Source organism: Hemicordylus capensis, chromosome 1 (assembly GCF_027244095.1).
Source record: "Hemicordylus capensis ecotype Gifberg chromosome 1, rHemCap1.1.pri, whole genome shotgun sequence".
Taxonomy (NCBI): domain Eukaryota; kingdom Metazoa; phylum Chordata; class Lepidosauria; order Squamata; family Cordylidae; genus Hemicordylus; species Hemicordylus capensis.
This window is the reverse complement of record NC_069657.1, coordinates 187,794,218-187,808,086: the sequence shown is the minus strand read 5'-3', so window position 1 is coordinate 187,808,086 and position 13,869 is coordinate 187,794,218. Positions and strand designations below refer to the sequence as shown.

Sequence of the window (13,869 nt, the reverse complement as noted above, 5' to 3'; positions counted from 1 at the left end):
TTGAGTGGGGATCTCCTGACAGTTTCGTAGAGATTTTTACGTGCCAACAGAAGCATCACAGTGCTTAAAACAAATCATCAAGTGCTGTTCTTTGCTTTCATAAATGTCCTCATCAGAATGCATTACTAACCACAAGATTCCTTGTTGCTTTATTACAGTTCTTTTTTATTTTCCTTTTTTTTCTTTTTTCTCCTTTCCCCTTAATTTAATATTAAAGCCATTGTGCTATACACAGTGTCAAAAATAAGATTTTAAATCAGCTTCTGGCAGTTTTTCAAAAAAGAACTTAAAGGAAAACCAGTGCCATCATCTGTTTCAAAACACAGCTGTTCTATATGAAGTCTTCATTGGCGCATTGCTCAGCTATGAAAAATGCAAATATCTGCTAGGCTACCAATTGTAAATCAAATATAAAACTAAAAGAATATTTACCCAGCCAGTAAGCTTTCTCTGTGCCTTTCTGCCGAGTTAACAGAATGCTGTTATACTTTTTCCTCCGCCCCACTAAAATTGAGGGCTCGTCTGTAGGATAGTTTGTTTATTCATTTGAGTGTTCAGCCAGTTCCAACGAGTGGCATTTTTAGAAATGAAATAAAACTTGCATCATGCATTTCAGTGAAATGTGTTAGACACAGCACCATTGTTTTCTTTCAACAAATTGCTAGTGGCAGGACTCAAGGGAATATGCCCTGAGTGGGCCGTGAGTGCACAAACATATTTTTCTCCAGCTAGAAGCTTTGTATGTGAACCACCATCATTCAGGCTAATACATTCTGAATAAATATTTCAAGATCCAGTTCAGTTGCTAATTTAGATGATCTCAGTTCTATTTATGTTCCATAGCTTTCTTTAGCAGGGCAATTAACATTATTATTTTTATGTTGTGGTCTTTAATTAATATATTATTAGGTTAGCCCTCAAAGAATGTGATATGCAGAAATTTTCACACACATCACAAAACTAGAGGTTAAATACCTCAATATGGGGGAGCCATATTCCATAGAATTTATAAAATATGAGTCAAGATGCCACTTGGGATTGGTTTCTTCAATGTACGCTTGAGAAGCAATAAAAGCTCATTACCATTTTAGCAATGTTTTCTAGATTTGCACAGTGTTAGTTTCCACATTAGGGTGTCTAGGGCTATCAGGAATAAATTCCATGAGAAACTGAAGTTATCTTTTAAAATATTCTTTTAAGAGACTAATACAAACTCAATGCTTGTCTTTTTTGTAGCATCAAAAGTGTGCTAATAGATTTAAAACATTGAATTAGGAAGAGTACTGTGCAGAACTAGGTAACTGACCAGTTTATGCTAAATTAAATAGTGTTCCGCTAAAGTTTATAAGCATTGTATCAGGATTATACATTAAATTTTCCTTACAATCTGATCTAGAGTGCAGGCAATATAATCCTCTAGTTTCAGTGGAATGTTCTTCCACTGAACTTCCACTGATGTGTTTGGAAAGGCATCATTATTTTCATTTAGGGAGGTGGGTGGACACTTGTTAACATAGCAGAAGACCTTTGAACATTGTGAATTGGTGTTTTTCTTACAGTCAGCCTGTGTTATAGGATTTTTCCCTATAACAGAGTAGGCTTGAGGATTTCGATTTGGGTATAAAAGGTTTTGTGCCTGAAAATGGGAATTTCGGCGGTTTTCTAACCAAAACAAAATCAAGAATTAAAAAACAGATTTTTGTTTCCAAATCAAAATGACTGTGTTTCGGACAGAATGCTTTGTTCTTAGGAAAAGCATTGCAATTCAAATTGACTTCTCTTACTCTCTCCACTCCAGCTGAGGCACTGAGTGATTAGCAGAAGATAAGATATGCAAAAAGATATGCAAAAAATGCTCATGAATGCTTTACTTAAGTATGCATTGTATTCAGTGTGATTGAAATGCAAACTGACCTTGCAAAGGGATTTGGAAGACAGCATTTTGAGACAGAAATACCCAAATATCTTTGGGAGCTCAGTCCAATTCCAAAGCTCTTGCTAAAAGCCATGGTATAAATTGTGTGGAGAAGCTTTTCGAGAAGCTGGTTAGGAAAGTTCTGAAATTACACAGGTGTTTCTTTCCAAAGGTTTAGAAAGAATCTCTTGACTTGTTCAGGGGTCTTTTGAAGAGCTATTTTGTTTTTCTTCTGATTTTTATGAGTTATAGTGGTGTCTAAGTTTTGTTGCCCAAGTTGAGCAGTCTAATGTAATTTAGGCCACAATGTAATTTGGCGGGACATGATGTCTAAGCCAGGGGTTCACAACTTTTGCCATTGCAGGGACAGGTCATCCACATGGGACTACAGGAGACAAAAGGAGCGGGGTGGGGAATACCCCTGTCAATCTGTTGACATCCCCAGGAGTCTTAGTTGCTACTCTCTTTCTTGTAACCATGATCCATGGTTTTGCACTTTCTTAAATGCAGTGATGATAAATCTCAACAATTCTGAACAGTAGGCTGATTTGTTTGGGCTGCAGCTCAATCCAGTTCAGTTAAATGAACATTTGAAGCTGTTCCATAGTACCAAGGCAGTTTTATTTTATTTTATTGCATTTTATATCCTGCTCTTCCTCCAAGGAGCCCAGAGCAGTGTACTACATACTTAGGTTTCTCCTCACAACAATCCTGTGAAGTAGGTTAGGCTGAGAGAAGTGACTGGCCCAGAGTCACCCAGCTAGTATCATGGCTGAATGGGGATTTGAACTCGGGTCTCCCTGGTCCTAGTCCAGCACTCTAACCACTACGCCACGCTGGCTCATTGGTCTATCTTGCTGTCTCAAATGACCTGTGGTCACTGTTCCATGGGGAGGGAGTGTTTTATTGAAAGATTGCTTGAATCCACAGATGGGTTGTGCTGCTGTGCTAGTGCCACAGGGACAGGCTCACACCCACTGCAAAATTCTCAAATAACTGTGCCAAAAAATTAAGTGGTGGTGTTGTTCATCATTCTCTTCACTCTTTCAACTTGTTTATGTGGGGCTTCAGGGGCAAAACAGTGGGTTGGGTGGCAGTGCCCCAAGGGTGGTGCACTCAGATTACAAATAGGGCAAAGGGCTGATTTCTTAGGAATTTTTGAGGTTTACGCATCTTTAAGATTTTTCCCCATAGGGAATATTGGAGGTTTCAGCAACCCCATAACTCCACCTGGGGGGTACTAGAATGGCCCAAAGCGAGTGGTGGTGTAGTGCACAGAGGGTGCCAACCAACCCCCTGGATTGCTAACCCATTGGGGTACTGGGCTTTGTTGTGGTTGCTGCTCATGTGATCCTTTTGGCTTTGTTATGCTGGCTAAAATCCCTGTTTCTTTTAGGTCAGATGCTTCCAAATACTTTACTTGTTCCAAACACTAGGTCTGACATTGTGGGAGGGATTGATTTCATCTGCCCTAACTTTTGAGCACAGAACCATGAAGTGCCTCAGACTGGTTTGGGGACACTATCACCACCAAGGGAAACAAAACTGAAGTTGACAAAAAACAAGGTGTTCTCTTCCATTTCAAAGGGCTTAACATAAGAATGGAAAGGATACTACCCCACCATAGAAAGCTCATTCATTTCCGGGGTGTTTTTCCTAATTGACTCATACTGTGAATGGGACAGAAACAACCCCACCATAGGGAGACTATTCATTTCTGGGGTGGGTTTTCTCCCAATTGACTCATAATGGGAATGGGATAGAAACCACACCACCATAGGGAGCCCATTCATTTGAGGGGTTGTTTTCTATTCTGTGTCATTTTTTTTTAACTACATAAATATCCTAACTGGTGAGGGGCCATACTTGTGGACATATTGTGTGCCAGAATCCAGGTAAGAGTTTGAGAATAAGAACGTACCTGGGAGTGCAGTGGTTTGCAGTGGTTTATGCACCTTTATGCAGCTAGGAGTGGAAATCCACCCCAAAATCTGGATGAGGGTTAAATAACTCTGCCTCTGAATATCCTAGTCTAGGTGCCATGGATAAATTTCTAGGTACCATAGTGTCTGGGAATTGTCAAGCCCTCTGTTATAGGGTTGTGCGTTTTGTATTTTTTCTGTTTCAAGTTGTACCAAATCCAAATCAACCCCATTTTGTATTTTGTCCAAAACTAAGCCTTCCGAATCACCCCAGTTTTGTTTTGTATCTGAATTAATCCAAATCTGAATCTGAATTAATTCAGATTAAAAAATGGGTCATGTGGTCAAAAGAGTCATGGGGGTTATAGTGCCCAATGAGTGGAAGCTACCACAAAAATTTCAAAGGAATTGGGCAAACTGCTGATTTTTGGTGAATTTTTGAAGTTTGCACATCTTATTTTCTCCATAGGGTATGATGGAGGTTTCAGGAAAAGTATAGCTTCACGCGGGGTGGGGGAAAAGGGTGGCCCAGAGTGGAGTGTGGTTGGTGGTAGTGCCCAGTTAGTGCAAGGAAGCTACCACAATTTTTTCTGAGGAATTTGGCAAAGGGCTGATTTTTGAAGAATTAATGAAGTTACGTGTCTTTCAGATTTTCCTTGTAGGGTATAATGCAGTCCCATAACTCCACTTGAGGGGCACTGGGGTGTCCCAGAGCAAGTGGCAGTGTAGAGCACATAGGGTGCCAACCACCCACATGGGTTGCCAACCCATGAAGTACAGGGTTTTGTTGTTCTAGAGATGTTCTGAGAGTAGATTCTCTAGTAGCATAAGAGAGTGGATTCGTGGTTTTTACATGTCAGCTTCATTAAGCCTGGCATCAGTGGATCATCCATGGTACATTGCTGGTCTTTTCCCATTTCTCCTAATAGGATACAGCTCAGAAGGGGTGGGGGAGAGGAGTTGGAGTTTGGTTCCAGATGGAGAGAGCAAGAGGATGTAGAGGTGGGATATGTGACACTGAACAGTCTGCTGAACCTCATTCACCTGCCAGTGAAGGAACCAAGATAATGGGTTAGATGAGAAGCAGGAAGGACAAAAGGTGGTCTACAATCAGTCTATCACTTGCCCACCGCACAGTGGTGAAGTGGGGCTGGGATCCTCTGGTGACCCCATGAAGAACTGCAGGGACTGTAGGCAGTATATTTGGGGCTTTCCTATTTCTGTGCTACAATGCAGCTGAGATGATTTGAAGACATCGAAGGAAAACCACATGACAGGAGAAAAGAGTGATTGCCAAGATGGCAACCATTAGAGGAATCTGGACCTTGTTTGTGCAGGAGTTGCAGCATAGCTGCTTTCCTGGGTCTGACGAACCAGTGAAGGGGCTCCAAAAACTCCAAAACCTTGTTGAAGCATGTGTAGAGTGGTGATTCAGATAGCATCCCTCTCATGCAGTTGAAGGCTGTGCCAAGAGCACATCAATACATCCACTTGTGACATCAAGGCGGGTACGTTCTTGCTGTGGCCCTGATAGTCTTGCGTGTGCAGGGCAATGTTCATCCAAACTTGCCCTGAGAGAATTGTTGTGAGGGATAACTTTTCCCCCAGTGAATAGCTGGCAGAGGCTCTCCTGAGCAAGGGACTGATCTGTGTAGGCACTATAAGACACAAGAAGCCCGACATACCCCCAGAAATGCACATTCACTAAGAGAAGCACTGATATCTGTATTTGGTTTGGATGGACAGAAGATGTTGGTATTGTGTATACCCAGGAAGTTTGTGCCCAGGACAGCTGACAAGCAAAAGATAACTTGATTGTGGGTGACTGGCCTGTGGAATACACTTCACCAGCTCCTAGATTGTGATTAGGTCAGTCACAATGTGTCCTTTCAGCTTAAATGCTGAGAACTGAGCTGTTGAGGTATGGATTCTTGTTATTGCTTGGGGTTTGAAATGTTGGTTTTTTCTTTGCCAGCAGCTCACATTGTCAGTGAGTCGTGCAGTCACACATCCACTTGCAGTCATACATCCACTTGTGACATCAAGGCGGGTATGTTCTTGCTGTGGCCCTGATAGTCTTGCGTGTGCAGGGCAATGTTCATCCGAACTTGCCCTGAGAGAATTGTTGTGAGGGATAACTTTTCCCCTAGTGAGTGAATAGCTTTTCCCCCAGTGAATAGGGCACCATGCTTAGGATGTGGGAGTCACTGCTGCACTACCCTGGAGTGAAATGTTAGATTATAGTGGGTTCTGTGGCCTGATAACATTGGAGGTCATCCAGTGTAACCAATGGAACTACTTGGAAGTAGGAAGTCCTAAAGTAAAAGTAAAGTGTGGTGTCAAGTCAATTTCGACTCCTGGCACCCACAGAGCCCTGTGGTTTTCTTTGGTAGAATACAGGAGGGGTTTACCATTGCCTCCTCTCACGCATTATGAGATGATGCCTTTCGGCATCTTCCTATATTGCTGCTTCACGATATAGTACCAGCGGAGATTTGAACCAGCAACCTTCTGCTTGTTAGTCAAGCATTTCCCCGCTGTGCCACGTAAGGTGGTACATCCTACACATGTGTAAAAAATCATGACTCCAGATGAGGGTTAATAAAAAATTTATTTGTCCCGGGCAGCCCTGTTTCTGTTCTAAGTATGTTACTTGTAAAGGTGATAAAGAAACATCCATTTACCACCCCCCACAGTGGACCATCACTAAGTCTGATAATTTTGTCAGGTGTTCTTTGGCTCCTACATTTTGGGGCTAGCTCCTCCATCCAAAGACAATTTTTCGAGGTCTGCAATAACATATTCTGTTATGGGTCTCTAAAATACTATGTTATTTATTTGCTTTTATCAGACCCAAACCAGTTAATTACTGATAAAGTAGCAACATTCATTTTCACTGCCATTTGTATTTGTCAAACAGTATTTAAATTGTGTACATTTTGAGATATCTGGTTATGTCCCTAGTCCCATCCATATGTTTATATTTATGATTTTATGAACTTATTATTGGTCAATTTGACTGTAAAAAAAGAATTCTATTCTATTTAAATTCTATTCAAATCACAGAAGGCAAAGCATAAAAGCATATTCCTCTTTTCTATGCAGATAACAATGTCTTCACCATCCGCCATGAAAAAACTAAGAAGTGCATCCAAGTTAAAAACCTGAAGATATTATCAGGAGACTGCCAAGGGACAAAAGAGGCCTTATGGACATGGGTCTCCCAACACCGTCTTTTTAACCTGGGGTCCCAAACCTGCCTCGGACTAGATGTTGCCAAATCCCAAAACCCTTTGAAAATGATGGATTGTGACTCAGACTCAAGCCTGAGGCTCTGGTGGAAGTGTACTGGTGCCTCCATACATTCAGCATCCCAGAAGAAGCTGACTTTACAGGATGGGATTGTGACTGCAAGCATAAATGCTTCTGATACCTGGAGAAGAAGTAATTCCAGTGATGTGATCTGTAAATTCCCTTACCGTGGTACGTATTTTCTTTGTGGTCATTTGACTTTTCAGAATAAAGGGACTTGAATGCAAGTTTGCAAGGAGTTCAAGGGCAAGAGCCCCTTTGCATATTACATAGAGATAGCTGGATTTGCCATCAGGGAACATGAACCAGGGAGCAGCAGCCAGTCAGAAGGCTGATGTGTATTTGTAAACATGTCGGGATTTTTTTTTGTATTAAGTGTGTTTTACATGCACACTTAAACCATTTTAGGCATACACGCTTACAGTGTGATGTGTGAAGTGACACAATATGTAATGGTCCCAGGACATAGTCTGAGGCAGGGCACAACACAGCACCATGCTGAAGCTAAGCAGATATTTCATCAGTTCAGTGACTGGATGGGTGACTGCTTGGGAACCCCGTGTATGTCACCTTGAGTTCTGTAATGGAAGAATGGTGTGGTACAAAAGTCATAGGATGGGTCAAGCTCTAAAGAGAGTATGCACATTCATAAATCACTTCCACCCACAGCTTAATGTAATGCTAAATGTAATGCTGAAAGGTCCCTTGACCTTCAGGAGCAGATTTTGGGTTGTGGGGCATGGCCTTTGGAAGGGCAGACTGAAAGCTCCCATGCATATGTAGAAGACCACATGTGGACCTTTGGATACTGGTATGGTTTCCAAAAGAAATTTTAAACGTAGATTCACTGTGTGTGTGTGTGTGTGTGTGTGTGTGTGTGTGTGTGTGTGTGTACTTCTGTTTCTTGGCGTGTTTTTTTAAAGGATGGCACAGATTCCTTGCGAAGAGAGTGTCAGTTGAAAGACCAATAACTAATACTTGTGTTTTGAAGAAAGAAAGAAAAATGCACCGTTTCTGTTAATGCATTTTAAAGGAGCACAATAATTCTTGTTCCCACTTAAATCAACAGAAATGTTGGCATTAAGTGGATTCTTCTAACGCTGAAAGTGGCTCCTTGGCACTGATTTATAAAAAATAGTGGTTTGACTAGTGGGTAACTAGTTTTTTTTCAGCTCAGGATGATACCATTTGAAGAAAGCTATGTTTGCTAAAAGTAATTTGTTCACAAATATCTCTGTTATGCATATGGATAAATCTGTCCAAAATTATTATTATTATTATCCCTGCTACCTTGTCATGCCTTTGTTTGTAGTCAGTCTGTGCGATCTTTTTACAACAGCTGATTAGGTGGTCCACTGTTTCATCTGCTTCTTTACAAAGGTGGCACTTGCTGTTTGTTGTGGATTTTTCTACTTTTGCTCTTATTGCTTTTGTTCTTAGTGCCTGTTCTTGCGCAGCCAGTATTAAACCCTCTGTTTCTTTCTTCAAGTTGCCATTCTTAAGCCACTGCCAGGTCTTGGTGATGTTTGATTTTCCACTTATATTGTGCAAATATTGACCATGCAGGGGCTTATTTCTCCATTTTTCTGCTCGGTTCTTGACTTGTTCTTTCTTGTAGGCCTGCTTTCTTTCATTGGTGTTGAATAGTTTCGCGTTATTGCCCATTTGAAGTACATCTTCTTCACTGTCCTTGATTATTCTTCAAGGCCTCTTTTCTCCTTCTCTACTGTTTGATGGACTTGCAGCATTCCTCTTCCACCTGAGCTGCGAGGGAGGTATAGCCTATCTACATCACTGTGGGGGTGCAGAGCATGATTGATGGTCATGATTTTCCTGGTCTTATGATCTAGCGTCTCTAGCTCAGCCTGGGTCCAGTCTATTATTCCTGCACTGTATCTGATAACAGGTATAGCCCAGGTGTTTATGGCTTGTATGGTGTTCCCGCCATTGAGTTTGGACTTGAGGATTTTTCTAACTCTCCTGATGTATTCACTTCCCATTTTTCTTTTAACTTCAGTGTGTGCGATGTTATCAGCCTGGAGAATGCCCAAGTATTTGTAAGGTTCTTTCTCTACCAGGTTCTTGATCTTGCTTCCATTGGGCAGTTCTATTCCTTCTGTTTTTCTTATTTTCCCTCTGTTCATTATTAATGCAGCACTCTTGTCTAGTCCACACTCCATTGCTATATCGCTACTGAATATACGGACAGTGTTTAGCAGTGATTTGATGTCTGACTGGGACTTTGCATACAACTTCAGATCGTCCATGTACAGCAGATGGTTGATTTGACTTGATGTTTTAGATGTTTGGTATCCAAGGCCTGTTTTGTTTATTATTTGTGAAAGTGGGGTCATGGCGATTACAAACAACAGAGGGGAAAGTGAGTCCCCTTGGAAAATGCCTCTTCTAATGCTAACCTGTCCAAGTGTCTCGCCATTGATTGTTAACTGTGTACTCCACATGCTCACTGCTTTTTAAATAAATACCTGAATGTTTTTGCTGACACCAGTTGTTTCTAAACATTTTAGTATCCATGTGTGAGGCAATGAATCGAAGGCTTTCTTGTAGTCAATCCATGCAACACTTAGATTGGTTTTTCTTCTCTTGCAGTTTTCTAAAATCAATTTGTCAATCAGCAGCTGGTCTTTTGTGCCTCTGGTGTTTGGGCAATTTCCTTTCTGTTCCACTGGAAGCTGTTTGCTAGTTAATAAGTGTTGCATCACTTCATCTGCTATTATTCCAGTTAATAATTTGAACATGGTTGGCAGGCAGGTTATCGGTCTATAATTACTTGGAATTGCACCTTTTGCTGGGTCTTTCATGATGAGATGAGTTTTCCCAGTTGTTAGCCATTGTTCAATATCACCTCCTTGCAAAATGTGATTGAACTGTTTTGATAGTTGTTTATGAAGGCTTGTTAGGTGTTTAAGCCAAAAGCCATGCAGTTCATCGTCGCCTGGAGCAGTCCAATTTTTAATTTTCTTTGCTCTTTCACTTATTAATTCTGGTGTTATTATTAGATCTTGCATTTGTTGGTTACATTTTTTGACCTCTTTCATCCAGCCTGCTTTTTTATTATAATCTATTGGATTGTCCCATAATTTCCCCCAGAATTGCACTGTTTCTTCTTTATTTGGTTTTCTACGTTTCTCGCAGTTTCTCCTTCTATGCTTTGGTAGAAACGTCTCTGATTCGACTGGAATTGGAGATTCTGCCTGTGTTGTGTAATTCTGGCTTTGTATCTGCTATCTTCTTTGACACTGCTGTTATTTGCTGCTTTATTATTTCCAGGACTTCTCTAATTTTCCTTGAATCTAGGTGGTATTTTTGGATCAGATACTGTTTGGTGTTTTCATTCTTCAGCTTCTTGTCTTTCATATCTTTCAATTTACTAGCATCTGATCTGAGCCTGGAGATTTTATTTTCTAATATAATCTAATCTTCCATTTAGGTGATGTACTGCTTTCTTTTTTTACAGGTCCACTGATCTTATATCCAAGCTCTTGTGGTGGTGGTGGTGTTGCTGCACTGTACATTAGTTGGTTTGTTTCTTGTAAATTCTTGTTTCTTGTTTCTTGTAAATTCTTGGTTGTTGTTTGTAAATTCTTGGTTGTTTCTTGTAAATTCTTGGTTGTTTCTTGTAAATTCTTGGTTGTTATTTCTGCAAGTGCAGCATTTATATCTTTTAATGCCTGAGCACGTTGTTTTAATGCCTGAGCAAGTTGTTGTTGTTGTTGTTATTTCTTGTTTGCACAGTCAGACAGGTGTTATTGACTGGTTTGTTTTATCCAGACATCGAGTCCTTCCCAAGGACCTGGGATGGCTGAATTTTATTGTCAGTTGTTATAGATATCGTCGCAGAATATAGGCTGTTCCCAGTAAAGCTGCTTTTTGTAATTGGCTGATGGTGATTTCTGTGGCCCCAAGGTCTTTTCGAACTGCACCCAGGGCACCAATTACCACTAGGATTATTTTGGTCTTCTTCTGCCACAGCCTTTCAATTTCAATTTGTAGATCTTTGTATTTTGTTATTTTTTCTATTTCTTTTTCTTCTATTCTGCTATCCCCTGGTATTGCTATGTCGATTATTTTGACTTGTTTTTCTTTCTTCTCAACTACAGTTATATCTGGTGTATTGTGTGGCAGATGTTTGTCTGTTTGTAGTCGGAAGTCCCATAATATTTTTACCAGATGTTATTGACTGGATTTGGTACTTTAATTATCAGGCCCTCCCAGGAGTGCACAGAAAAAAGGGGGAAAAAACCTCCCAGGTGTGCACGGAACCAGTTCTGTACACATCCCTCATGGGTGCCCTTAACCTCATTTACAAGGTGGGCTCTCTGGCAGGTTTGCCACCAGGAGCCACATGCCTCTTTGCGGTTCTTACAGGCAGCCAAGCCCAGGCTTGGCTTCCTTAGCCCAGGCTTGGCTGCTTGTGAGAACAGCCTTTCTATCTCTCAGCTAAACCTGCTTTATGGGCTCGCTTGAAGCTAAAACACTGCTCTGAGCAACTAAGATGAAAGGTAGGATGTGAATGTAATAAATCCTGCTTGCGCTGCTCCCAGCATGCAGCATACAATATCTTGGAAGAAACCAAGTCAAGAAGTAATAGTCTTTGGGCATCCTTATTCCTTTCATCCCCTTGACCTCATCTGCAGATGTCTCTCAAGAAGATCATTAGTCATGCAGTAACTTTTACTTCCAATTAAAAGAATGTCTTTCCACATAAAGTTTTGAATTTGTTTTAGTATAACATTTGAACAACATTAAGTGTCTTTATCAATTCCTGCCACCCCATCAAGTATTTCAGTTGAGCCACTTGAAAGCTGATGAGATATAGCATGTGCAGTGGGGGAGCAATGACACCAGTGGCCTCTGTCCAGCCCGCTACCACCACTCAAACCACACACCCTGCATCTGACATCAGACTCGGGAGCATGTCCACATTAGCAAATGGGGTCACATGCCCTGATTACTAGTCTCCCTGCTTGCAAAAGCAGATAAACTCATTCCCAGCCATGCTGGGAGCTCAGTGCTGGCTGAAACGTTTAAAAAATGGAGCTGTGCAGCTCAGTTTTTGAAAAGCTTCAGCTAGCACTGTGCTCCCTGCCTGGCTAGGAATGCATCTCTCTGTTTTTGCAAGCAGGGAGAGGCGCTCCCAGCTGTGCTGCAAGTGCGCCTCTGGCCAAAGTTTACTTGCAAATGGGTGCCATACCCCTGCATCAGACGTCAGATACAAGGCCATGGCTGGGGCTCTGGGTGCAGCCTTCAGCACAGTGGCCTGGGTTCTTTGAACTCCCCCACTCAATGGTGGCTCCGTCCCTGAGCATGTGAAATTAAGATGGTGTGGTTTTTGTAACTAAATACATAGGTCAAATAATATGACAAATTGGATCACAATCTGTTCAGGACATCAGGAAATGTCCTGTTTCATTTTTGTTTTGTTTGTTTGTTTGTTTAAAATATTTCTATACCACCCAAAACTTGCATCTCTGGGCAGTTTACAATTTAAATAATTTAAAATATTAACTCAATTAACAATTAAAATCATTTAAAAGATTAAAACATTTAAAATCCATTATTAAAGTTATTTGAAACTATAAATCTAATTAAAAGCCTGGGTGAATAAATGTGTCTTCATTGCCTTTTTAAAAGTTGCCAGAGATGGAGAGGCTCTTATTTCAACAGGGAACACATTCCAGAGTCGAGGGGCTGCAACGGAGAAGGCCCGTTCCCAAGAAACCGCTAGATGAGTTGGCAGCAGCCACAGGCAGTGGGGCTCATGGCGAAGAAGACGTTTTCTTAAATACCCAGGGCCTAGCTGTTTAGGGCTTTATAGGTAATGACCAGCACCTTGTATTTTGCCCGGAAACCTATCAGCAGCCAGTGCAATTCCTTCAACACAGGAGTAATATGGTCTTTCCTAGATGACCCAGAGACCAACCTGGCTGCCATGTTCTGAACCAACTGCAGTTTCCAGACTACGTACAAAGGCAGCTCCACATAGAGCACATTGCAGTAATCCAGCCTAGAGGTTACCAGCAGATGTATCACTGTTTGGAGGTTGTTCATCTCAAGAAATGGATGCAGCTGGCGTATCAGCCGAAGCTAATAAAAAGCACCTCTGGCCACCTCTTATGATGTTCCTTTTGTTTCCCCCCTTGATTCTGTATACACCTCGATATCTCTTGAGATAGTGAATATCAAAAAGCACCTGAAAGAGCAATTCTTAAGCTTCAAATCATCATATACTTTGAATGTACATACAACTCAAGATGCACCGTGACCAGAATAAGATGAGATTTCGTTTTTTAAAAACCCATACAAAACCCCTGTGTCAGAGGCTCCCGCAGTTAGCTCTTCCCTTAGCCCTAGCTAAAGGCCTCTGTGCAGAGCGGCTTTACAGAAATTTTGACTCTCTGGGCACCCACTAGCACTCCATTCATCTTTAATCAAAGGAAAGCCGGGAATATGGGGCAAACAGTGCTAGTGGGTGCCCGGAGAATTTTCAAAGGCAGCCCCACATATAATGTATTGCAGTCATTTAAGTGAGAAGTTACCAGAGCATGAGTAACTGTGGCCAAACTATCTCTGTCCAGCAAAAGATGCAGTTGGTGTATCAGCTGAAGCTGATAAAAGGCACTCTGAGCCACAGAGGCCACTTGAGCCTCTAGTGACAGTGTTGGATCAATGAGCACCCCAAACTGTGAACCTGGTCCT

At 41.4% G+C, this 13,869-nt stretch overlaps 1 protein-coding gene across 1 annotated transcript in view; it reads left to right on the top strand.

Annotated features, from left to right (window-relative positions):
• The window catches only part of LY75 (lymphocyte antigen 75), a 126,792-nt gene that overhangs the window by 19,314 nt on the left and 93,609 nt on the right, over positions 1 to 13,869 (top strand). The window contains exon 2 of the mRNA XM_053260658.1: positions 6,943 to 7,320. Coding sequence (XP_053116633.1) covers positions 6,943 to 7,320 — 378 coding nt within the window. The remainder of the gene's footprint in view (positions 1 to 6,942; positions 7,321 to 13,869) is intronic.